The 27,975-nt window shown below is 37.8% G+C and overlaps 1 protein-coding gene and 1 pseudogene across 3 annotated transcripts; both read right to left on the reverse strand.

Moving 5' to 3' along the window:
* Positions 1-3,345: 3,345 nt before the first annotated feature.
* On the reverse strand, positions 3,346-4,874 carry LOC114704103 (annotated as a pseudogene).
* Positions 4,875-5,137: 263 nt separating this feature from the next.
* On the reverse strand, positions 5,138-27,975 carry LOC114704101 (zinc finger protein 431-like). 3 transcript variants are annotated; one of them, XM_028885152.2, is made up of 5 exons: positions 27,829-27,975; positions 10,684-10,788; positions 9,407-9,533; positions 9,151-9,211; positions 5,138-8,102 (listed from the first exon to the last, which is right to left on the reverse strand). In XM_028885152.2, exons 1-5 carry the CDS (start codon positions 27,853-27,855, stop codon positions 6,410-6,412), a joined length of 2,013 nt encoding a protein of 670 aa, XP_028740985.1. In that variant the 5' UTR covers positions 27,856-27,975; the 3' UTR covers positions 5,138-6,409. The 3 variants fall into 3 exon arrangements, with proteins under 3 accessions (XP_028740985.1, XP_028740986.1, XP_028740987.1); XM_028885153.2 differs by lacking the exon at positions 10,684-10,788; XM_028885154.2 differs by lacking the exon at positions 9,151-9,211 and having other exon boundaries at positions 7,515-8,102.

Raw genomic sequence — 27,975 nt, forward strand, 5'->3', positions numbered from 1 at the left:
ACAAAAAGCTTGATGTTTAATAGTTCTCCACCTAACTAAATAAATGTTGGGAAAACCCTCTGAAGAAGATTGCTTTCAAGATTCTGTCTTCTTGCTGCCCTTAATTTCCATTTGCCACCTGTAGTATAGACAAGATGCCTGGAGCTCACATCACCTTGACAACTGAGAGTGCATTAAAGATGAAAATCAGAAAATCAGGTGGGACTAAGAAGTGAGGTAACATAGCACAAGTTGTTATTATATGTAGTTTCATGACCAATAAAGCACTGATTGTGAGTCCTTTATAAGTATACAATCCTTTAGCCATTGCTATTGTCTTTATTTATTTAGCACTTTGTCTTCTTGAAGCCCCAAGCTTATCATCAACAAATGAAACTTCAGGTTATTTTCAGCCAGGCGGTGGTGGCACACGCCTTTAATCCCAGCACTTGGGAGGCAGAAGCAGGCGGATCTCTGTGAGTTGGAGGCCAGCTTGGTCTACAGAGCAAGATCCAGGAAAGGCACCAAAGCTACACAGAGAAACCCTGTCTTGAGAACCGCCCCCCCAAAAAAATTAGGTTATTTTTATATTTTGACTGCCATCGATAAAATAGCTATGAGCATAAAAATTCTGATACTTGTTAATACTAATTTTAATTGTATAAAAAATATATTGAGAAGAATGCTGGGATCCATAGCAATTCTGTCATTTTATGAGAACTCTGTATACTGTAAACACACATCACCACATGAAAAAAGAATGCCTGAAGAACATGGTTTTCTGTTTTGTTTTAGTAACTGGGTTGCCTGGGCGTAGGTAATGTGTCCAAATGTATCAGAATACATACACTAAATATGTGTGATTTTATATCAACTATTACAATGAAACATGATTTTAGCTAATTTTAGTTGATATCTGTAGAAAATTCCAAACTACTATTATCAAAATTTACTTTGCATGCTACTTATATAATCACATGTCACACTCATATTCATTGATAAATTCTGGAGCATGTTTCACTTTCATTCTTTTTGCTATCTCAATTAAGTTATACTTAGTAGGATATCTTTTATGCATTCTGTGTCATGAAACTACTGTAGCCCACTTTCTATGTCTTTGTTCATTGTTTCAACAGTTTCATTGTCAGTTACTGTAGTTTGCTAAAAAATGATTATATAGAATAATATCTTTTGCCATTTTATAATTTTGCAAAGAACACTATTATATTGTCAACAACAACAAAAAGATGTTGGGTATGTTCAATTTAGAACATAAAGTTAATACAATACACAGAAAATTCCCAATAACTTATAACAAGAAAGCCAATTCCAAAGCTATGTTCCATGTGGATAAACTCAGAATTCTCAATAGGATTAAAAAAAAAAGTTGACATGTGACTTTTATACCTAACACAAATCTACAACAATCAAGAATGTGTGAGAGAATAAGGAGATAGAGAGAAAAAGCCAAAACCCAAAGCACAAAAATATAGTCAAGCTTTCATCAAAAGACTTAAGGAAACTAAACCAAGAAAAATTTACAAAAAAAAAAGGAACTTGATCAATACTTATGATTTTATGTGTATAGAAACTAAATAAACATATACTTCACAACTCCCACAATAGTAACTCAAAGTGATGCCTAAACTGCTATATTTTTGATCTTTCAGCTACTACTGATTCCTCTTCCAAATAGAGAGGTTCCATGCTTTAAGAGCTCTCTCTCGAAATTGAAGTGGATCAAAAAGGTTGGCTATAGCCATGCATCCCTTTATTTCCCATTGTGGTTTTAGGCAAAAAATAAACTAACTGATGTCAAAACAACAAAACAAATTTGAAGAATAATGTGTGCTTCCTGACATATAGATCAATGCACAAAATGTGGAATCTGGCCTATCCACCTGCCCAACCCCATAAACACCAAAGATACCTTCACAGCTCAGAAATTCCATTTGTCCCCTGGAATTTAATTTCCCTGAATCATGCCATTGTGGCTGGTGATAGAGGAAAGTTAAAGCATTCTAAACAAATATTTCTGAATGATGACCCCCATTACCTCCTTTCTACCAGTTTCTAACCTATTTGTAAAGCTTATAATGTAAAACTGAATGTGGAATGCAATGTTGAGAATTTCTACACACAAGACCTTCAGTTTTTCAATCTGTCTTCCTACTACACACCAAAGGCAATGCCTAATGTGTACACACAGGAGAGTGATACTTTAAACATCTTTTATGGACAGGTTTGCATAGCCTCCCTGTCCCTAGGGAATGCACACACAGGAAGGCTTAAAGTTCAAGGACCACTTGCCAAGTCAACACAAGGACCAACAGAACTAGACTGTCTCATGGGCCTTTAACTCCAGGATATCTGACAGGGCAGCAAACATGCTTATCCTGCCCAGAATGCCATGTACTCCCCACTCACCATATCATGGTTTATGGTGACCCTCATGGCTCCCTAAAGCAACACCAGAGAAGAACTCTAGAAAAACAAACAAACAAACAAACAAACAAAAACACAAATATACCTCCCACTGGTCCTCCTTATTGCTAAGCTTGCCCATAGTCCCTCAATAGCTAGTATCACCCTGCTGGGTGTCAGGACAATAGCAGCTTCTCTACTAGATGAGCAGAAATCTAATGATTGAGTCAGTATAAGCCTTCCCAGCTCGGCCCTTCCATTCTAGGGGCAGAGAGGGCTCTAGTGTGATTAAATTTCTATTTTGTAGAAAGTCTTCCAGTTTGTCAGAGCAATTCAATTTCCCATTCCAAAATACGGTGTCCCTTGTATCCATAATTCCATTACATAGTCAGTGACTAGTGAAGCCAACCCTTTGCTTCCTAGTTAGGAAGTCCTTCAGCTAAACATAGGTCACATTCAAACAGTAACTGCTGTTAAAGTAAAAAGAGGCCATTAATTGGAAAACAGTGATGGGAATATCTGAGGGCTTAGAGGCAGAAATGATGTAAGGGCCAACAAAGCCTCCACAGTGTGACCTTATTTAATTTTGGCTCAAGGTCAGACATGCTATGCTTGTTTTGTCCCGTATGGCTAAATAATAGGATGTTTTGGCCAAAGGCATGGTTACCAGGTATATTATACTTCTAGGCCTAATTATAGTATGTTTTTCCATAAGGAGTGGATACTAGATATTTTGAGAATTAAGGAGGTGTTTACACTTGTTTGTACTTTGAACCATCGTGTCTTTGAAAAGGGGAGGTCTTTTGCTTCTCTCTTTGCTGATGGATAAAAATCCCATGAAGAATAAACTTGGGGTGACTGCTTTAGTGACCAGGAGCCCTCCCAATGATATTCTGCCATGGCTCACAAAGCCATAATCACATTAAACACATACTATTAATGTTTGTTAAAAACATATATTTTATTGCTATTATATTATCTGGCATCTCTCAAGAAATTCCTTAGGGCAAAGGCAATGCTTCAAGTTGAAATGCCAAATGGTAAACTAATAGGGACAAGAATAAGAATGGAATATACATTATAAACATATATATACATGTGCATAAATGTATATATCTGCATAGCACAAAAATCTATGGTATTCAATACACATTTGATTGATTATTCTACTTTATTACATCTCTACCAGATAAAAGAAAATACTGCTTTGAAAACACATGAGGTATTTAATGTTTCTTACAGTCTCATTTTAACATTAACACTATTATATAGTGTTTACAAAATAGCACCCATTGGGAGTATATACCCTTGGACTGAGTAATTACTGACATCCAAGCCAGGCTGAATAACAAAGAAAATCTCAAGTGAATTGGTGAAAATATGAAAGAAACAAAAGCAGGAACAACTACCCACCACCCTTTCACACATACCCTCTTACTTGAAAAGTATGATCAAACATTGCCTGATATTTATATAAACAATGGACGACTTAGATGAAGGGCATCCCATTCCATCCATTAAAACAGAAAATACCTATTACTAAGTAAAAGCACAATAGTTTAAAAATTCCACATAAAGAATATAAGGGCAACAAAATAAACATCATTAAATGGATTTGCCACACATATAGCACACATCAGTAAATACCATAAATGTTTCAAAATAAAAATCACAAAGTAATGATCTCCACTGGCAGTCTTTTTTTTTTTTTTTTTTTTACTTTTATCTGCATTTATTTTATGTGGAATTTATTCCCATGCCATAAGTTTTTTTTTTTTTTTCTTCCGTTTCTTCTGGGATATCTTCTTCTTCTGAGCAACCTCCTCTTCTGGCTTTGGAACAATTTGTTCCTTTTCAGTGAGGATCATCTCGATGTGGCAGGGGGAGCTCATGTATGGGTTAATCCAGCCATGAGCTCTGTAAGTCCGTCGTCACATCTTAGGTGCTTTGTTCACCTGGATGTTTTCAATGACTAGAGAATCCACATCTAGACCCTTCAGTTCAGCATTACTCTCTGCATTCTTAAGCATGTGCAGCAAAAATTCAGCACTCTTTTTAGGCCACCGGCCCTGTGTCCAGCCCCACTGTTTGGCCTGGGCGCACCTACCGACTCCACTGTTATACCGCCAGAAAGGCACACATTGCTTCTTTAAAGTGACATCTTTCAGATATTTGGTGGCTTTTCAGATATGCATACCCTTGATGGCCTGGGCAGTTTCACGGGTGTTCTTAAAGTGAACCCGAAGATTTGAACCTCTCGGTTTGCATGATTTTGTATGGTTTTCTGGGTCAAGCGAGTAGCGAACCATCTTCACGGGTCACCTTAGGCCGCTTACAGGAAGAGTTCCGCTGACAGTCTTGAGTGAACATGATAATGTACTTACTTCAAGACTATGATGAGGGGGCTGGAGAGATGGCCCAGTGGTCAAGACAACTAGCTGCTCTTCCAGAGGACCCAGCTTCAATTCCCAGCACACACATGGCAGTTCACAACTGTCTGTAATTGCACTTCCAGGAGATCTGACACCCTCACACCAATGCACATAAAATAAAGTTAAAAAAATTCTAAAAAAAAAAAAAAAAAAAAGACAATGACAAAAAAGAAATAAAAAAGGGTTTTTTTTTTCCACGATGCTGAAGACAACTGTGATGTCTGAAGTCTTTATCAAATCATTTACACAAGGTTTTTCTCTTGTTTAGGTTTGTCCCTATTTCCTGACATCAAAATTATGTAAATAAGCTTTTAAATATTTACCAAGATAGAGACCTGGCTAGGGAGTTAAGAAAAGTTCAATCCCAGGACCAGGGTCCAATTTTGGACAACTTCCTACAATTCCTGCTACAAGAAGATCCAAAGGTCTAATCTTCTTGGGAATCAGCATATACATACACACACAAGCACACATTGGCATCACATAATTGAAACTGAAACAGTTTTTTAATCATAGAAGTTTTCTGTTTTAAGCATTCATTTCCTTAACTTAGGTGTTGAGGCATCTAAAGGGTTACTTACAGGTTTTTGACTATATGAATTGGTTCATTAACAGAAAACAAGAATTCAGGATTCAAGTCAGAGTTATCAAACCTTTTCAGCTACTGTTATCATTTGAGGAGATTTCGGGAATGCTGCCCTGCTGGAGAAAATATATTGCTGGTGGAAGGCTTTGAGAATTTCTGCACACCATTTCCACTTCCTAATCTCTACTTCATGCTGCAGGTGGATGACACAAGTTCCTAGCTTCCTACTTAGGATGCCATGTCCAATACCTGTTGCCAAGCCACATTCATGGTGATTCTGTATCCCTCTGGAACAAAGGGCCAAACTAAACACTTTTTATAAGTTGATGTAGACATTATATAACAAAAGCAGAAAAGGCACTAATACAAATCCATAAAGTTTTACAACTGAACTACTTATTAAATATAATTGAAGAGAAGTATGAAGAGTTATGTTATCATTGAAATTCATGAGGCTTCATGAATTCATTTTCCCATGTTTTCAGGTTCAACAATATAAACACAGACATCATAATGCTTGCCAGATTGTTAACACTCTCAATTCTTGTGTAACAGAAGGTAAGGGTGTTGACTAAAGATCTTACCAAATGATTTATAACAAAAAGCCCTCAGTATTTTTTTTCAATTATTCAAAGACTATTGTAATATGCAAAGGCTTTAACAGATTGATTGCAGACAAAAAGTTTTATTCCTGTATGAAAAGCAAAACTTTATCATAATGACTTATTCATAGCGTTTCTCTATAATATGATTTTTACTTGTGATTTCTAACACTACCAAAACATGCCAAGGCTTTACTATACTGACAACCTTCATATGGTTTTGCTCAAGTCTGTGTTTTTTATATATTCTATTACTATGACATGCAAAGCCTTTACCACACTTATCCCATTTATAGGGTTTATCTCTGGTATCGGTTCTTTTATGCCTTTGAAGATCACTGTGATATATAAAGGCTTTAACAGAAATAAAATTCACAGGATTTGCCTCAAATATGTGTTGTTTTATGCCTTTGAAGAGAACTGTCATGAGCAAAGACTTTACCACACTGATTACATTCATAGGGTTTCTCTCTATTATGGGTTCTTGTATGCCTTTGAAGATGACTTCGAAGGGTAAAGGCATTTCCGCACTGAGTACATTTATAAGGTTTCTCTCCAGTATGTGTTCTTTTGTGTACTCGAAGATGACTAGTACTTACAAAGGCCTTACTACACTGATTACATTCATAGGGTTTCTCTCCAGTATGTGTTCTTTTGTGTATTCGGAGATGATTATGACATACAAAGGCTTTACCACACTGATCACATTCACAAGGTTTCTCTCCAGTATGTGTTCTTTTATGTATTTGGAGACTTCTATGTTCTGCGAAGGCCTTACCGCACTGATTACATTCATAGGGTTTCTCACCAGTATGTGTTCTTTTGTGCATTTGGAGACTACTCTGACGTGCAAAGGCTTTACTACATTGATTACATTCATAGGGTTTCTCTCCAGTATGTATTCTTTTGTGCATCTGAAGACCACTGTGACGTGCAAAGGCTTTATCACACTGATTGCATTCATATGGTTTCTCTCCTGTATGTGTTCTTTTATGCCTTTGAAGAATATAGTGTTGAGAAAAAGCTTTACCACAATGATTACATTCATAAGGTTTCTCTCCAGTATGGGTTTTGTTATGCATTCCAAGACTGCTGTGAGTAGCGAAGGCTTTACCACAATGTTTACATTCGTGGGGTTTCTCTCCAGTATGTGTTCTTTTGTGCATTTGGAGACCACTGGGGCGTGCAAAACCTTTACCACACTGATTACACTTATAGGGTTTCTCTCCAGTATGTATTCTTTCATGCAGTTGAAGATGACTGAATTGTGAAAAGCCTTTACCACACTGATTACATTCATAGGGTTTCTCTCCAGTATGTGTTCTTTTATGCACCTGAAGAACACTGAATTGTGTAAATCTTTTACCACACTGATTACATTCATAGGGCTTCTCTCCAGTATGTATTCTTTTATGTATTTGGAGTCTTCTTTGATTTGCAAAGGCTTTACCACACTGATTACATTCATAGGGTTTCTCTCCTGTATGTGTTCTTTTGTGCAGTTGGAGACTGCTCTGACGTGCAAAGGCTTTACCACACTGATTACATGGATAAGGTTTCTCTCCAGTATGTGTTCTTTTGTGCATTTTGAGATCACTGGGACGTGCAAAGACTTTACCACACTGATTACATTCATTGGCTTTCTCAACAGTATGTGTTCTTTCTTGCAGTTGAAGATGACTAAACTGTGAAGAGTCTTTACCACACTGATTACTTTCATAGGGTTTCTCTCCAGTATGTGTTCTTATATGCACTTGAAGTTGTGAAAATCCTTTATTACACTGATTACAACCATAGGGCTTCTCTCCAATATCCATTCTTTTATGTATTTGGAGTCTTCTTTGGTCTGCAAAGGCTTTACCACACTGATTGCATTCATAAGACTTTTCTCCAATATGTGTTCTTTTGTGACTTTGAAGATTAGTGTAATACACAAAGCCTTTACCACACTGATCACATTCATACTGTTTCTCTCCAGTATGTGTTGTTTTATGCCTTTGAGAAGTACAGTGATGAGCAAAGGCTCTAAAAGATTGAGTAGATTCAGAAGGTTGCTCTCCAGTAGGAATTCTTTCATGCCTGCAAGAATAATTGGCACATGTAAAAGCTTTGCCACATTCGATACTCTTTTGAATCTTTATACCTGAATGAATTATTTTTACAATTTGTTCCAGTTGTAAAAAGGAATCAGGTCTTAAAATTTTATCACTAATTTTACACACATGTTGTTCCCCTTTATTAGTTGTTGTTCTGCATCTTTGAAGATACCTGTGATAGTAAGTCTTTGTTACATGATTCACATTTACAGGACCTTTATCAATAGGAGATTTCTCACATATTTCAAGAAAACTGGAAAAAACTGATCTTTAATGCACTTATTGCTTTCATAAATTTTCTTATACTGTAAGTCATACTACATACTACAGTGAAGGTGGAAAACCAATTATATGAATCAAGTATATAAGTATATTCAATGTGGGGACATCTACAAATATTATAATTGTTCTGAGAGGTATGTTACATCTTTCCATATCCCTATGTTCATGTGGCTTGTATCCAGAGAGACATATGATACACATAGTAAAAGGAGAATGAAAAAAAAAAGGTTTCCACATTGAATTTAGTTTGAATTTCTGTTTCTCATAGGCATGTGATATAGAGATTAAGGTTTCTCAACAATGGCCCTTGACTCTTGAATCTAAGTACCTCTTTCACTAAATTTAGCAAAGTTACAAGTAAATGAGTAACACTAGCTTCACTATGGACTATTTGCTTATTAGGAGGTTTTTGACATGTACTTATTACCTCTTCATTGTGCTTACCTTTTGTAATATGAGTTGTATGAAATGAAATGCATTGGCAGTTTTACAAGCATAGCATTCATGGGGCTTTGATTCTAATGGTGATATCTGTTAAGGCACTGTTTTCTTGTCTTCATTCTTAAAAGAATGCCTTGTAAATGTAATTAATCAGCCTGCAGTTGGGTTATATGGTGTTGTGAGAATTTAATAATCATAAATGCATTTTAAGCTGTGCTTATTTACACTATTGGTTTTCTTTGAAATTTCCAGGACATATTGCAATTTCCTCAAAGGCACATTTGTATCAGTTTGCAAATAAAAATTACCTTTCATGTTTTCTAGAACTTTTACAATGTTCTTCAATAAGATGGTCTTCCCAGCTGTATCCTAAAATTTAGTTTCAGAAAATGTATGTTATATTATTGAAAATTGTGCAAAATTTAAGTTACTATCTTCAAGGAACCTTAGAACCAGACCTGATTAATTCACCTCATTCTTCTTTCTCAATCCATTTACAGAAAAGCACAGATAGTCAAGGATTAATTGTCCCCTTATTTTACATGAAGGAAAATTCAGTCTTACCTACAGTGGTAAGGTTCCTGTAGGTCTCCAACATCACATCTTTGTAGAGATTCTTCTGGGAAGGATCAAGCAAAGTCCATTCTTCCCAAGTGAAATCGATATGCACATCATCATAGGTCACTGCATTCTAAAATATCCCATAGATGTGTATAATTGAAAGCATGATACTGACAACAGTGTAAATGAATACTTCTTTGACAGTGTAGTCATATAATTCTGGTGTTCCACCCACTTATTCCATAACACAAATATTATAATTTATTCACCAAGTCAATCTAGAATGAAAGTGAATAGGAGGATCATCTCTGTCATTTTTGTACCCTTTTAATTGGATATGACCTTGCAACAGAAATACCTTTTAACATAGACAAATAAACAGATCATCAGTATAGACTACACATAAAAGAAGGTATTTTACTAAGGACAAAAAGAATAAGATGGGCAAGCTGGGTGTATTGGCTCATGCCTTTGACCCTAGCACTCAGAAGGTAGAGGCCGGTATATCTACCTCTGAGTTGAATGCTAGCCCAGTATATGCAATCAGATCTTGGACAGTCAGCAGTACATATTGGGACCCTGTCTCCCGTGACCAAATCAGTCAAACAAACAAAAAAGTGAAGGAACTCAAAGGTGGTTTGCAAAAGTTTCTACAAAGAGTTATTCATTCATTCCACTTCTGTATTTATCTTTGAGAAAACTGAATTGTCCCACGTTAATCTGTAACATCAATAAGGTCTTACTAAAAGCCACTGAATGTTTAAACAGTTACAAATAGACAGATAAAAACATTAGCAATATAAATGTTGATAATAAATCATTAACACAGGGCAGGAAAAATGGCTCAGTAGTAAAGAGCTCTTACTGGTCTTGCATATAGGAGGGATCAATTGCCATTATTTATATAGGGGATCAAAACTATCCATTATTCCTAGTTCAGGGTTTCTGAGACCATCTTTTGATGATTGTGAGAACCAGGTAACAAAGTGGTGCCTATCCAGGCATACAGGTAAAATATTCATATATGTTTAAAAAAAATCAAAACCAATACAACAAGGAAGAATAATGTCATGCACCTGCAATCTGATAACAGAAGTCTCAGGCAATATTAATGTCTTGAATACATGCCATCCTGAGAAGCAAAATGATACTATCATCCAACTTTAAAAATTCAGGATAGGAGGTGAAGCTCAGTGCCATAGTATTTGTCTGACATGTACAAGAACTCCAAGCCTATCACCCAATAATATAAAAACAAAAAAGCCAGCGATTTTGCCCACCTTTAATCCAAGCACTTGGAAGCCAGAGTAAGGGAGGTCTCTGAGTTCAATGCTAGCTGGGTGTACGGAGCTACTTTCAGGACAACAGCGGCCACACAGGCAATTCTTGTCATCAAAAACAGACAAAGAAAAGTTAAAACAGTACTCAAGCCAGTAGGCTTGCCATGAAGAGCAATTGCTTCTTCTGTATCTGATGTGATTTAAGCATAGTCTATAATGGTGGGAATGACATTACAGTACAAGAAGGATACTGGCTGATGAGTGAAACTGGAAGCACAGAGGAAAAACCTATAACCTATAAATTTTATATCTTTCTTGTTTGCAGAACCAGTACAATAAGGGTTACTGCCCCAAATTTGGCTTCTAAGTTCTAATGGACTCTACCACACTTGGACCAGAGCTAAAGCAATTCCTGTATGAAGTTGCTTCTTGGGATTAGGAATTAGGCTGTCTATTATTCTCTAACTTTATTTCTTTCTGCTATCACCTGTTTCCTTTCCACTGTAGATGTGATTGAGTAATCAGTAATAAACACCCAAGAGAATCAATATTTTGTCCAAGAACTCAGCCAATTACTTTTTAATTCTGCCTTACTCAATTTCTTAGGGAATGGAGAAAATAAGAATGATATGGGACAAAATATTATACAAATTACCTCTAGCTAAATTTTTAATGGAGTCTATTTCCCGCTGAAATCCTAATTGCCTCAACCTCCACCCTCAGCATTACTTTCAACACTCCCATATTCCTATTCTACAAGAATAGCTGACTAAGCTCTGGGAGCAACTTTTGTTGGCTTTTGCCATCTAAAGTCTAATATCTTAAACATTACCCCAAAGACAACAGTCTCACATTCTACTTGGCACCCTTATCACTTTTGGTGTACCACACTTTGTTCTAACAGTTTTTTCTTGCTGTGATTAAATTGTCTAACTAAAAGCATCTCAAGAAATGAACAGGTTTATGTGGCTGATATTGCCAGATCACAACCAACAATTGTAGCATCTTAAGCTAGAAACTCAGGCAAGGAAATGAAGGCAAAAACCACAGGGAAACTTTGTTTACTAGATTTCTCTCTTACTTGGCCCCTGTCTTATGCTCAGTTAGCTTTCTTATCTATCTCAGGCCACTATTTACGCACTGCAACCTCAGTGGAAGAGCCTTTCTACAACAATCATCAATCAACACAGTTTCTCAAGAACACAGGAACTAGCAACTGTGATCTGGGCACAGCCTCAATTGATGTTCCCTCAGATGACTCCAGGCTACATTATTTCGACTACTGAAACTAAGTAAGACAAAGAGATAATAATACACGAGAATGGTTTAAAAACACAAAAATGATATCTTAACCATATCAATCACGTGAGCAGTAAAAACCCAAACACCAAGATAGCAACAACTGAAAAATATAGACACATTAAGAAATGAAAAGAGGTGAGCCTCTAAGACCAAGAAGAGAAAACTAAAACTGTCTCTCCACAGAAACTTTCCAAACAAATGAAAGCCAAAGAACTCACAGCATAATATAGAAAATTATCTGGGGGTAAAAAAATAAAAAAATAAACTTCCATCATTTTCCAGAGAAAAAAAACAAATTTAGATAACAATAAAATCAACAACATAGATGGCACCACTGACCAAACAAGAGAAAAAGAAATACCTACAAATATTATCATGGTCCCATAAACAAGAACTGCAGAATTCTAATCAAAATTGATCCACAAGAAATCACTGGCCAGCCCTCATCCTGTGAACTCTGATACTCTCCCTAGCTAATAGAAAAAGATTGGATGAGGATGGCTGTTCTAACAGAATTAGACAGATTCGCTTGAAAACTTTTGATTTTTTTAACTTTATAGAAAATATATTGATTACTAAAAGTATCTCATTCTCTTATGTAAAGAAAAGGGCAATTGTTAGGATCATTTATAAATCATTTATTTCCTATAACTGGCAATTGCCTGTAAGTCTGCATCAAGCTGAGGAAATGAAAACTTTTCCAAACCAAATGCAACATAACAGATTTTTAATAAAATAGTGTATGATTTGTATTATATACCTGCCGGGCGGTCTCCCATCCAAGTACTAACCAGGCCTGACCCTGCTTAGCTTCCAAGATCAGACGAGATCGGGTGCGTTCAGGGTGGTATGGCCGTAGACTCAGGGTGGTATGGCCGTAGACGGTATTATACACCTAAAGCAACTTGTTTTGCTCAAATTACTTATGAGTCACAAGAACTTTTGGAAAAAAGTTTATCCCCACATTTTATGTATGTTTGTGTGTGAGAGAGAATTTGATCCATGTCTACAAAGGTGGCATACAAGAAAATAGGGTGTCAGATCTCCGGGATCTAGAGTAGCAAGTTGTTATAAGTCTCCAAACTTGGATACTAACATATAAACTCAGCTCATCACCAAGAAGAAAACATGCTTTGCCACCTGCCCAGCAACATAGAACTTTTTATCCAATAAACTAAAAGGCTGTCCCAGAATAACAACAACAAAACCTAAATAAGCATATAAGTATATAAATGATCCATAGGAACAAGATACATCAATACTAAGATATTGTGTATGATAAATTTGCAGCATGAATTGAATACGACCCAAAGAAATTTCCTAACAATTTATAACAGGATACCTGACTCCAAAGCTATTACAAAGTGGAAAAATTCAGAATGCTCGATAGGATTATGAGAAAATAATACACATATTGACATACAATCTGACTTCTATAATTACCACAAAGCTAAAACAAACAAGAATATGTCCAAAATTGATAAAAAAGAATTAAGGAGAGATTCAAGAACAAAAGCAAAAAAATATAGTCAACTTTTAACCAATACCAAAGGAAACTAAGCCAGGAAATGTGTGATCTTCACCAATGTTACCAAACTTCTTATAATTCTAGGTGTGTAGAAATTCATAATTCCAACAACATTAACTGAAAGTGAACATTAAAGATTTATGTTTCTGACCCTGAAGCTATTGATCTTTTTTCCAAACAGAGAGGCCTCTGTTGTAGAATATTATTGTAAGACGTGTTACATTTGTTTATGCTATGGAACATTTGACTAATGATACAAAAATGCATTGCATTCTATTATGTTTCATTTGTTTAACTGTGTGAAGCTGTGATATTTTGTTTGTCTAAAATAGATGATGGTATAATAAAGAGTTGAACAGCCAATACAGGGGAAAGGCTAGGCAGGGTTCACAGAGAGAGAGTAAATAGAAAGAGAGAAAAGGAGCAAAAACAGAAGTTGCCAGACACCCAGCCACACAGCCAGGCATGGAGAAAGAATTATAGAAGGGAGAAAAAAAAGGCCCAGAGGCAAAAGGTAGATGAGATCATTTAAGTTAAGAGAAGCTAGCTAGAAATAAACCTAGATTAGGCCAGCCATTTATTAGTAATAATAAGCCTCTGTATGTGATTTCTGTGGGAACTGCATAGAGAACCTCCAAGAGCCAAAACAGCAAAGAATAAAAAAACCAACAACAGGCCCCATGCTTTACAGCTCTCTTGGCAAATGGAGGTAATCTCCTGCTACGGCTCTGCAAACTCTCATGTTGACTTGTGGTCTCAAAAACCCAGCCCCACTGATGCCCAGTTGCAAAAGTGTAGAAGAATAATTTAATGTATATTTCCTGCCCCATATGTTATGGCACGTGATGTGGAATGTGCCCTATCAATCTGCCCAGCACCAAGCAAACCTGAAATATCTCTGCAGCTCAGAAACTTCTTTTCTCCCCTGGAACTAAACTTCCCTGAATTAGGTAAAGCCTGATATCAGAAATTTAAAAACATGCTAATCAAGTATTGCTGAAAGATGCTCCCATCACTTCTTTCTATCAGATTCTAAATTATTTGTAACATTTATAAGACAAACCTGAAACTGGAGTACAATATTAAGAACATCTACAAACCAGACCTTTAGTTATCCAATCCATCTTCCCACTGTACACTAAATGCAGTGCCTGTGTATGCACACTGGACACATATATTAAAAGCATCACATCTGCCAGGTGGTAGTAGTACATGCCTTTAATCCCAGCACTCAGGATGCAGAGGCAAGAGGATCTCTATGCGTTTGAGCCCAGCTGGTCTAGAGCTCATTCCAGCACAGCTAGAGCTATACACAGAGAAACCTAGTCTTGAAAACAAACAAACAAAAAAATCACATACTTCCCAGAGCCAGGGCAGCAGAGCCTCCCCCACCCAGGAAATCCATACTCAGGTATTTCAAGGAAGAAAGGCCATAGCCCAGGTCACAACATGGACCAAAAGAACCACAGTCTGGCTCAGGGTCTATCTCAGTCACACTGACTCTGACAGTTCAGCAGAACTGCTCCTCTTGGTCTGGGTTCAATTGTGCCCACACTCACCATGGAATGGCTTCTGGTCTCCCTCACAGGTCTCTACAGCAGAACCAAAGGAAAATCCTGGAAAGAACCTGCAAGCTACCTCCCACTGGTACTCCTTATTGCTAAGACTTCGCAGAGACCCACCTTAGCTAAGGCTACCCAGCTGGGACTCAGGAAAGTAGCAGTTCCCTTACAGGCTGCTCAGAGATTAAGTAACACACAGAGCAGAGGCCTTCTCAGCTCTGTTCATCCACTCTAGGGGCAGAAAGGGAAATTTGTATTTTAGTGGACAGTCTTCCAGTCTTCCAGAGTATTTCCTGTTCTTCAAAGGCACACAGTGTTTTCTGTACAAATTTCATTACACACTGATTTTTCTAGTGCAGCCCACCCTTTGCCTCATAGTTGGGAAGCCCTGCAGCCAAACACAGGTCACATTCAAACAGTAACTGTTGTTACTGTATGACTGTCATTAAAGAAAAACAACAGGCCATGAATTAGAAAACCATGGGCAGGCTTTTGAGGCAGGTCAATGATAGAGGTTTGGAGGCAAGAAAGAGACTGTGGCCATGATATGGTTATAATCACAAGGAATTATTTTGAAAAATTGAAACAGAATTTTTGGCCATGTGTTCCAAAGACTACAAATTTATATGAGAGCAAACAAAGGATTACTCACATTTTTTCCCCAGAGGCTATACATGTTAAAGCTGGAAAATAACACTCCTGTTAGGTTGGGCCACACCATTTTACCTGCATCTTCTATTTGGTTGAACTCGTTTAACAAAAATAAATTGAACTGGACAGTGGTGGCACAAGGCTTTAATCCAGCACTCTGGAAGCAGAGCCAGGTGGATCTCTGTGAGTCTGAGGCCAGCCTGATCTACAGAGTGAGATCCAGGACAGGCACCAAAGCTACATAGAAAAACCCTATCTCGAAAACAACTACAAAAATTCATTTCATGATAAGATAATTTCTTTATCCAGATTCTTGATTGTTCTGGTCTATGAAACCCAAGAAATGGACAGTCAGGACACTTGTGAATCATCTAAAATTGATTACCTGACTCCACATTTGCTAATCTCAATTACTGTTGAAGCAGGAAAGCACTCACATATTGACACAATCTGACTAGCAATTTACATTACATTGCTAAATGAGCTGTATAGAAAAAATATCTTGAACAAGAGTAGAAACATATACAGTATGTTCTTAAAAAATAACCTTAAATTTGTATCAATATACAAAAACCTATAAAGTATAATATTTAAAACTAGTAGGTTTTTTTTGGTTTAAAAGTAGATTCAATAACCTACCATTTAACCTATCATTTCTACAACATATATACAGTATGAAAAAAAATCAAATTTGTATCAATATACAAAAATCCAAACCAGTATAGAATAGTAAAGCTATTAGTTGCATTTTTGGTCTAAAAGTAGATTGAATAATCTACCCTTTTATCAAATTTATATATCATCGCTTTTTCCTTTCAGAATGAGATCCATGAATCTAATCTCCTTTTTCAGCTATTTACTGATCATTACCAAACAACTTGTAACCAACCACCCTAAATGATGACAAACATACATAACCGATAGAACATCCAAAAACCATCCACCCATCTTCTTCGGAGTCTGGGTACCATGTTCTTAAAATTACTTCCTGCTATCTTGGGGTGATAGCATCTTAAGGGGATCCTGAAAAAAATTGGGATAATTATCTAGTCCTATATCATTTGTTATCCCATCTCTGTGTAATGGGAAAGTGCAGGGTGTGTATCAAGTCCTGCCTAAAGTAGCCCGTGAGAATGGATAATTGCTGCCAGGGACCTTGAAATTGTACTGTGTAGTTTGTAGTCTCAAGCCGATCTTGAGGTGGTATTGTCAGCTTGGTGGCACTATCATAGTCCAGGTGAAATTGTCATTGTGGGAAACCTCTCTTCCTTTTTGGAGACTTCAGAGATGGCATTTGACCAGGTCATTCCTTTTCTTGGTAATTTTTTGCCAGTACTTCTCCTTTTTTGGATGCTTATTTATCCAATGTGGGAGCCCGTTTTCAAGTTCCTTGTGGTATTACCCAGCAGGTCCTCATAGAGAGGATGATTAGGAACACAGGCCTGAATGCAGGTGTCTGAAATAGTCTGCACTTGACTGTGCAGGAGAGGTGGGGAGGTCTTTTGCTCCACCCCTTGGCATCTCTATAAATACCCTGGGGCAGAGACAGTCAGGGCCCATTGGTATAGGTTCCAGGCTCTCTAAAGGCTATCCTTTATTTTCTATCTCTTCATCTCCCCAATCTAAATCCTTCTATCTAATATTTCCTTCTGCTCAAACTCAAGAAAACTCTGGGGAACTGTGGGGTTGGTGGGTAAATGCCCCACAATACAAATGTCTTTAAATTCCTCAAGATGGTTGATTTTATTTTCCTGGAAAGACTAAAACAAAACCTTGTCCAAACCCAAACATGGAGGTGCTCTAGTATGGCAAGTTATATCTGATCAAATGAAAAGTACTTATTAATCTTAGAAGTTAGAATAGATTGAATAGTCATGCTGGATGATGAACTATATCACCTCTTCTAATCAAGGGGTCTTTCTTGTTCAAATCTAATCTTCACAACATTTGCTTTTTTAATTCTAAAATTTTTGTTTTACTTTCTAAAGCTCTTCTGTCATCCAGAGAAGAATGCTTTTTCACAATAGACAATAGGTCCTTTAATTGCTCTGTGGAGGAGTTTCCCTCATGGAGAATGACTGAACCAAATTTGACATGGGGGCCTGCAAGAAGCCCTCAGAGGCATTTCTCAAAACAGCAGAGGGTTACCCTGTCTGTCTCTTGTTGATTCAGATTCATTGGCCCAATCTCAGCTTTTGTCTCACCTTCTACCTACTCCAGTAAGAGGCAGAGGCAGGCAGATCTCTGTGAGTTCAAGTCCAGCCTGGTCTATAGTGACTCCTAGGACAGGCTCCAAAGCCATACAGAGAGACCCTGTCTTACAAAAAAAACCAAAACAACAACAACAACAACAAAAAACCCAAACAAACGAATAAATATACTCCAGAAGGGAGAAAACTTCTGTTTGGACTATTCCTAGAAAAAAAAAAAAAAAAAAAAAAAAAAAAACATTGTTTCTAGGAATGCCCTGTCTACAATCCCTTTTTAGGTGACACATAGTAACTCCCTTCTTCTTCTTTCCAATCACTTCATGCCCCTGCTTACTCTGTCTCAAATTGGTTGTCCTTCTTCCTTTTGTTATTATTATTACATATATATTTATATATCTATGCACATAAATAATTAAATATAAGCTGTTCAGTCCATTTGTTATTTCATGTGTTTATATGATTTCAGGGCAGACCTCTTTGATTGAATGGCTCATGTTGAGGTGATGACCATGTAATAGATTTGAAACATCTGCAGAGAAACTCTGTGAAGACACTGCTTACAGTGGATACCTGAAGTTGTAGATTCTAGAGCCATAAGGTAATAGAGCACATCTCCAGGTGTGGAGTAGATCTTATATGGTAGGAAATCTGTGTGTGGTTGGGATGTTAGACTCCAAAACATGGACCTTCCCAAGTCCATGAGAGCCCAGAATATCAAGAGTCTTAAAATTTTGCACAGAGTGATGTTATATGATATTTTGTTTGTGTTCTGACAAATAATGCTTGCCTGGAGATCAGAGGGTGGAGCTAGCCAGTAATTAAGCATACAGGTCAGGAATTGTGGCACACACCTTTAATCTTATCTCTTGGGAGGAGGAGGCAGGAAGATCAGGTGTACAAGGCCACCCTGGATCATGCCTTTAATCCCAGCATAATTGAGAGGTGGAGACAGGAATATAAGATTTCTGGAATGGGTGGTGGTGGTGGTGGTAGTGGTGGTGGTGGTGGTGGTGGTGCATACCTTTAATCCCAGCACTCGGGAGACAGAGCCAGGTGGATCTCTGTGAGTTTGAGGCCAGCCCGGGCTACAGAGTGAGTTCCAGGAAAGGCACCAAAACTACACACAGAGAAACCCTGTCTCAAAAAAAAAAATTCCATAATAAATAAATTTAAACAATATCTGTCTACAAATCCAGCCCTACAGAAGGTGCTTCTTAGAAGGAAAACTCCAACACATAGAGGGTAATCACACCCATGGAAATACAGGAAAGAAATAATCTCACACCAGCAAAGCCAAAAGAAGGGAAACAGTACCTGTCTGTTTGTCTGTCTCTCTCTCTGTCTGTCTCTCTCTTTCCTCTTTCTCTCTCACACACACAAAAACAACAATATAACTCACATCAACCATCATTGCTTATTGATATCTCTCCATATAAATGTTCTCAATTATCCAATAAGAAGACACAGACTAACAATGGATGCGAAAACAAGGTTGATCCTCCTGCCTACATAGAAGAAACACACCTCAACAAAGATGACAGACATTACCTTAGGGTAAAGGGTTAGGAAAAGATAGTCCAAGCAAATAAACCTATGAAGCTTGTTGGTGTAGCCATTTTAATATCTATCAAAATATTCTACCACCCTTCCAAGACCCCTAAATATCCTCAAAGGCACACTAAAATCTAGAACTGTATTTTATTCTTAGTTCAAGAAGTCTCTTTTTACATGCATGATCCAGGTATAGACTACTAAAAATAAGTAAACAAATTAATAAATAAATATAAGTATAAAGGTATATACCTTGATATCAATAACACTGCATTATCAGCACTTTTTACAATTTGCTTACATTTAATCATAAAAATACAAAGCACCAACAAAATGTACCTCTAAAAATAAGGTAAAAATAAAAAATTGCTATTAATGTACTATATGTACATGCACTGTAATTGCTCTAAGTGTGTAATGACAAGACATTAAAATGCATGTTATATAAGCAGAGTATTTAGATTTTATGAGCAAAGTAAAAAGCAAATGTGGTACACTTAATGTTACTGCATACCACAAACAAATATTGCTGCTTTTAATTAACATGCAGAAATGGAACTCCTTCTCTTGAAAAATATTTGAGTATCTACACAATGACTATAGAACAATATGATTAGAGAGGGCAAAAGCAACAAAATTTTGTCATAAGCAATAATTTACAAACAGGTTGATTCCAAAATCTGAGGATATTTCTATTTACATATGATCACCAAGATACCTGGGAGTACACGAATAAAAACACCACCCAGAAACAATCTACGTGGTATATACTGTGGAACTCAATAAAAGTTATGCTGGACTGCATTAAGTCCTAGGATGGCAAGCAAATCTATGTATGCTTAATGCTCTAAGGATAGACAGACAAGACCATCTGAGTCAGATCCTTAGACACAAATGCAAATTATCCTGACAAATAAATAAAAGGAATAAATACGTATGAGAGCTAAGGAGTTGCCTCAGACAATAAAGGTAATTGCAACCAAAGCTAAAGACCTAGTTTGATCCACAAGACCCATATGTCAGAAGGAAACGAATTCCCTGTATTTGTCATCTGGCTTCTACGAAAGCACTGTGGAGTCTGTGTGTATGTGAACAGAAGAACACTGAACACAAGTGTTTACATAGACAATACAGGTGGTGTGTTTTTGTTCTTTCATTTCTCTAATGATAGGACACTTTCTGATACCTATAGACATTGCTCCTAACTAATTTCTGCCCCACTAATTACACTAACTCATTCCTGCTAATGCTCTTAACTGAAATGGCTCTTCTGAATCTTATTCCTAAGACTTCAATCAGCCCATTTAAGTCACAAAATTCAACTTGCCTTTTAGGAACAAAAGTCAGACATATTAATGAACTCCTAGACATTTTCACTTCTCACTATTCCTAAACTTTACTTTTTCTTTATATTTTGCATATATTTTCATATGAAGGTGCACATGTGTATATGGGGTGCAATGTTCACGAAGGGGCCAGAGGACAACTTGGGGTGTTACTCAAGTGTCATAATGAGATTTGCTTCAGATATAAAGATCAAAGTGTATGATACATAGAACAGGTTCTACCTACGTCCAAAATTTCCCTGTTTTACACCTTTGAACAAAATCATCAAATTAGTTAAAAGCCAAATTTAAGAAAAGAATAGGTGCTTTCAAAACCAAATCTTTACAAGACTTAGGAAGATGGTCAAAGTATTGAAAAAGAGGAATGCTAAAAGATGAACAAATCATGAGGGTTTATTTATTTGTTTTTATATTTTGTTACTCTGATTTTATTTTCAGATAGGGTCTCACTACACACTCCATGTTGGCTCAAAAGTCACAGTCCTTTTCCTGCTTGGGTTTTCTTCAACACTGCACAAGATAGCAATATTTGGGAAGAGGAACTTCAACTATAGATTTTTTTATGAGGAAGGGTCCAGCCCACTGTGGAGCTGCATTATGGGCAGGTGGTACTGCGGTGTATACGAAAGCAAACAGAATTTTTAGATGACTGTTTTCTATTGAGAGGGATAAAGAAGGGATATGGATTTGGATGGGAGGGAAAGATCTGGGAGGAATTGGGTAAGGGAAATGAAAATATATTGTGTGAAAATCTATTTTCAATTATAAAAGGAAAGAAAAAAGAAAGAAAACTGAATAAGCCAGGAAGAACAAGCCAGTAAGCAGCATTCCTCCAGGGTCTCTATTTCAGTTCCTACCTCTAGGCTTCTTCTGCCTTGAGTTTCTGACTGACATTAGCCCATGAGGTAGAGAAGAGGAATCAAGAAGAGGGAGGGGTACAGAAGAGGAGGAAATAAGGGGTGGTTTTGATCAAGATACATTATATTCATGTGTGAAATTCTCAAATAATAAAGAGTGCCTAATGTATGGCTAACAAACCTAAACCTAAGTGTCTGTGAGTCAATCACACTGAATTTCTCAATTGATTTTGGCCAGTTATGAGCCTAGGTAAAAGAAAAGCAACTGTAAAATGACATAATACCACACTAGCACCTATACAGTAAATGAATGCTTCTTAAACCAGAAAACAGCTTTCCCAGAAATGAGCACAAAATGTTCTCTCAAGGGCCTTAAAAGAACACAGACTGGGACTGCAAGAAACTTTAATCCTTACTTGATATTTGTCTGGACATTCCTGGTACATTGTTACTGTTATACAAAAGTAATAATAACTTCACTTAACATAAACACACGTTTCCATACTTCCATAGGACCGAAAATGTATCCTGCATTTAAGTAATCTGAACTCAGAAATCCTAACTTCCAAATGAAGAATAGGAAATGTCCATCCCAATGATTATCTACTTGTAAGCAACATTTGTTAGCAGATTGCACATTTGCTGCAATACACAATCATTAATTTAGACATATATTAGGAGAGAAAACTGGAAGGTAAATGGAATTTTACTGGGCACACACTTGTAATCCCAGTTTTTGGAAGGTAGCAAGATTACCTAAGTGTGCGATCAGCCTGGTATACATAGATGAATTCCAGGGAAGCTACCCATCAAAACTACCTGAAATATATTGATTAATTCATTAATTACAACTTTAAAAATATAATTTAGCTAAAACATTTATTGTGCTTTGTGACAAAAAGAAAGACAGTTTCTTACATGCAGTCTCTCAATACTGTCCACAGGCAAATCTTAAGTCTTTATTCAAATATACATGGGAAAAAGGGGGCTGAAAAACTCAGAAATGAAGTCATCTAACAATACAATTATCATCCTACTGTGAGAAAACCCACAGTTGAAGTAAAAACTAATACACAACATTTATTAAGCAAAGGGCTTGATCTGTTCACTAAAATCATACCAAAGAAAAAATATTTCAAACACCAAACAAATATTTCTAAGGAAGGAACAAGTCCGTGGTAGAGCAGCTGTTCAGCAGGAGCCCTGCCTGGGTTTCACTCTCAGCACAAACATTATCGAGAATAATGGAGACTCGAAGATATGTAAAGAGATCATAATTGAAAAAGCAAATAAGCTTTTTACAAGAAAAGCTGAGTAGAAATGATGGTTTAGAACTAATTGTACACTTGGGCCAAAGAAGACAAAACACAGCCGGGTGGTTGTGGCACACACCTTTAATCCCAGCACTCGGGAGGCAGAGCCAGGAGAATCTCTGTGAGTTCGAGGCCAGCCTGGGCTACCAAGTGAGTTCCAGGAAAGGTGCAAAGCTACACAGAGAAGCCCTGTCTCCAAAAAACAAAAAAACAAAAACAAAAACAAGGTCTCTTTTCATTACATCAAAATATTCAAGTTCTTTACTACTTAAACCCTCAAAGGTCTTTAAATTTCAAGTATCTACAATAGGGGCATCCTTTTATATTATTGATACAGATTCAAAATGATTCTTCTAAACCACTAATATTAAATACAAAAATATTTTATACATCTTCTCCTCATAGTAGCCAAAGTACTACAAGTATCATACTTCGCAAATATTTCTATTATGGCTACCTAAACAGACTAGTTCTATGAGATCATAACTTTTCAAAACATACAGTTATATCATACAAATAATGAATAACAAATCTAACAAAAAATTCAATCCTGTGTAAATTTATTCACCACACATATCCTAAATGTTCTTTAAATACTAATACTGTTTTTGAAAGTTTCACTGTGGGTGTATGTGTGTGTGTGTGTGTGTGTATTTGTTTGTGGGTTTATTTGTGTGTATGGTGTCTGTGTCTGAATATGTGTAATGTGTGTGTGTTTGTGTGTTCATAGCAACTCTATTCTTAACATCCAGAAACCGAAAACAATATAGATATCTCTTAACCAAAGAATTGATCAAGAAAATGTGGTACATTTACATATTAGAATATTACTCAGTTATTAAAACAAGGACATTATGAAACTTGCAGACAAATGAATGGAACTAGAAAAATATCATCCTGAGTGAAGTAACTGAGACCCAAAAAGACAAACATGGTATGAACTTCCATATAATTAGATATTAGCTGTAAAGTAAAAGATAATCATGCTACAACCCACAGACCCAGAGAGGCTAATTAACAAGGAGGGCTCAAGGGGGAACACATGGACCTCCCTGGAAAGAGGAAATAAAACAGATTTTCTGGGTCAGACTGGAGGTGGCTGGGGGAAAACAAGAGAGGGCAGGCTGGCGGGGAGATACAAGGAGAGTGTATGGGGAGAGACTACTGGAACAGGGGAGGGGGCATTTGGGAGTCGATATGGAAACCTAGTGCAGTCTGTTATATAACCCTCATTGATCAAACCACTCTCCTTTCTAACTCTAAGATAAGCAGTACAACTCCCTCTTTGGATACTCCTTGGATTCCATGAAAATGACCCTAGAGAGGACTCCTAGGAATGGGGGTTAAGAAGCCTGAACAGCCTTCTCTAACCAGGCAAGCCTTTCACTATGGGGACTGAGACACCAACCCAGCCACAAAACCCACCTACAATTAGTCCTACTTGCAAGATGCTGGGTTTTTGGTGGATCAGAACTTGTGGTAGTGGAAAACCAGTGACTGATCTAACTTTAGGTCCATTCCATGAGGGAGAGCCCATGCCAAACACTGCTTGGGTGAACCTGAAATTCAAAGGTCCAGAGATCTAGAATAGAACCTAACAAGACTGGAAAAAAAAAGTCAATGAAATGATTCCTAATGATATTCTGCTATACTTATAGAATGGTAGCTAGCCCAATTGTATTCAGACAAGCTTAATCCAGAAACTGATGGGAGCAGATGCAGAGACCCACAGCCAAACATTAGGAGGACCTCAGGAACCCCTGCAGATAAGGGGGAAGAAGAATTGTACCAGCCAGAGGGATTAAGGACACCAGGAGAACAAAGCCCACAGAACTAAATAACCCCAGGTTATTGATGCTCACAGTCTGAAGCAGCAACCATGGATCCTTTATGGGGTCTGTGATAACTCCTTTGCATATGATGATTACATACCTTGATATTTTTGTGGGACCCCTAAAAATAGGAGTGTGTGTATATGGGGTGTTTCTTTGACTTATTTTCTTACTTTGGGACTCTTTTCCTCATACAGGGTTGCCTTTTCCAGCCTTGAAATGACAGTTTGTGCCTAGTCTTATTGTAACTTGTTAGACCATGTGTACAGGCTGGTTTTGTGTGTCCAGTTGACACCAAATTAGAGACATCAGAGAGGATGGAGCCTCAGTTGAGGAAATGCCTCCATGAGATACACCGGCATGGCATTTTCTCAATTACTGAACAATTGAGGAAAGCCTAGCCCATTGAGAGTGGTACCACCCTGTGCTGGTGGTCCTGGGATCTTTAAGAAGAGAAGCTCAGCAAATCATTTGAAGTAAGTCAGTAAGAAGCACTCTTCCATGGTGTCTGCATTGGCTCCTGCCTCCAGGATCCTGCCCTGTTCTAGTTTCTGTCCTGACTTCCTTCAGTAGTGAACATCAGTCTGGAAGTATAATGCCAGTAAACCCTTTTCCCCATCTTGCTTTTGGGCCATGGTGTTTCATCACAACAACAGAAACCCTAGCTACGATACCGTGTCTAGTTGAGACCTATGAAAGAGGTCTTCTTTTCTAAGGGAAATGAAGAAGAGGGGGTTTGAGTACAAGATGGACAACTGACAGGAGTGGAGTGAGACACTGAAGCTGGTATGAGAGAAGAATAAATAAAAAATAAAAAATAAATCAATGAAAGAGAGGAATGTGGACAAGTGAGAGAAGACTATGGTGAGACTAAAAATCAGCAGGGCAAATGCCAAATCCTGTGGCTATGTCTTGGAAACATGGGGCTTCGTTTTGAAAGAGCACAGATGCATGACTGCAACTTCTCATGTATCTCTTTTATTACTCCCAATCCCTATATGCAGCTCTCCATGGCAGATGTCTCATAGCTTGTATATCTCAACATCCCATGGCCTTAAATTCAACCTATCTTTGTCTTCACTGCTAAATACAATGAAATCTCATACTCTCCTCACTGAGCCTCAACTCTGTCAAACATAGATGGGTACAAAAGTGATGAGCTGACCCCAGAAAAAGAATCTATGACCTTTAAATTTTGCATCTTTCTTTTTTCCAGAATCAATACAACATACATGATCCTGTCAAGTTTTGATGCACCAGTCTAGGCAGATTTAACATTCCATATATGTTGTCATCCATAAGTGTCTTTTAGATTCAAACTCCAGGTTATACTTTGAATAATTGAAATAGGAACAGGAAACTGCAATTCTAGCCACTTAGGCAGATGGAAGGCTTACACAGAAAAGATATTACCAGAATTATTTCTGAAGTACACCTGTGACCTGAAAGAGCAGGTCATTCTTCAGTGACAGGGTCCTGAGGTGCAGGTGTCAGGGAATGAGAAAGATAGGAAAAGTAGAAGGTAAGACAGATAAAAGCTGGGGTGAGGAGGTTTTTGCACAAGCTATGTCTCATGCCAAGTAAGCTTAAGAAGAATAGCTTCCTGTATGCTACTTCCAGGGGGAATAGAAGGAAAGGAGAAACTTCTATAAAGTCAGATGAAACTATCATACAATGGGATATACTCAGGAAGAGGCTAATCAAACAATGCTGCACAGGGGGAACACAGGGTATGGCAAGAACATTACTATTCCTACAGTGGCCTTATGATTGATGACCATAGCTCAATGTGGTGGGAAGATCGTGGCCCCAGACCATCATCAGCTCTACACTTCTGGTTTTAGAGAAGGAGCTTTGTTTTATTCTAAATACATCAAGGCCTTAGGCAAAGCTCTGAAGGTCTAGGCCCCAACTATGCCAAAAATGTTCCTCCTCCCTGCCTGAGGGCCTAAATGAAAGCCTTGCTTGACCAGACCAGTCCTTAACACAATGGTGTTTTACATTTCAAATAGTTGTGAGCTGGTATCATACTGCCCATCTCTCAGACCTATGCTTTTCTCTAGAAAAAAAAAAAAAAAACTGGAACTTTAAAGCGCACCAGGCCTTAAGGTAGGCTGTGACCTCACTGAGCAGCTTGTTGGGAGGCCTATTCTTTGATAAATATATGAACCTAATGGCTGGTTGTAAATCAAGGGTGTCCTCTTTGTAATGGTTTAGAGGCAAATGTCTGGACACCCCTGGTGAAAAAAAAAGGGGGGGTATTCTAGTATCCTTAACTCTAACAGGCCTGGTTAGCATATACTTATCTTTGGTGTGTTTCAGAGGCAGTCATCCCTCAGCTAAATTCTACGTTGTTAGAATTACTATTTTCTAAACATTGATAAGTTCTTTATATCGCAAATTCTACTCTTCCACTTCACAGCTTAATAGTGAAATGCTACCCAACACAAGAGATGCCTTTTACAACATCCACAAAATTAACTCTAAATGAATCTTACATGTAAAGGGTAAATGCAGCCGGGCAGCAGTGGCACGTGCCTTTGATCCCAACACTCGGGAAGCAGAGCCAGGCGGATCTCTGAGTTTGAGGCCAGCCTGGTCCAGAGCGAGATCCAGGACAGGCACCAAAACTACACAGAGAAACCCTGTCTCAAAAAAAAAAAAAAGTTAAATGCAAAGTGCTGAATGTCTAGAAGATACTGGAGAAACTGGATCTCTCCAATTTGGCCCACCTCCTGCCGCGGATGCACCAAAGCATGTTATTATTGGCTACAAAGGTTTCTACACACAACTCCCTGCTCCTAGTCCTCTGCACAGATGTAACCCACAGAGCAAAGTTATTTGGAGGCTTGTGCTTGGGTCCAGGAAGTCGCACAGACCGCATGGGACAGGGAATCTGGCTGAGATTCTCTTCCCCGGGAGGACCCGCCACACTGTCTCCCACACCTGCCCATCTGTTCTTCTTCATCTGCGAAAAGCAGCCTCTAGCTCACCATGTCGTGAATTTTCTGCTCCACCATGTCCCCCTCACAGCTCCCTGCGGCAGCAGTCAGAGTACAGCAAATAAAAGCAATGGCGGCAGCTCCTTTTCAAAGCCAATTTTGCAACCTGGCTCCGGAAGGGCTCTGCACCGCTTCTGA

Source organism: Peromyscus leucopus, chromosome 2, assembly GCF_004664715.2.
Source record: "Peromyscus leucopus breed LL Stock chromosome 2, UCI_PerLeu_2.1, whole genome shotgun sequence".
In the NCBI taxonomy this organism is placed as follows: Eukaryota; Metazoa; Chordata; class Mammalia; order Rodentia; family Cricetidae; genus Peromyscus; species Peromyscus leucopus.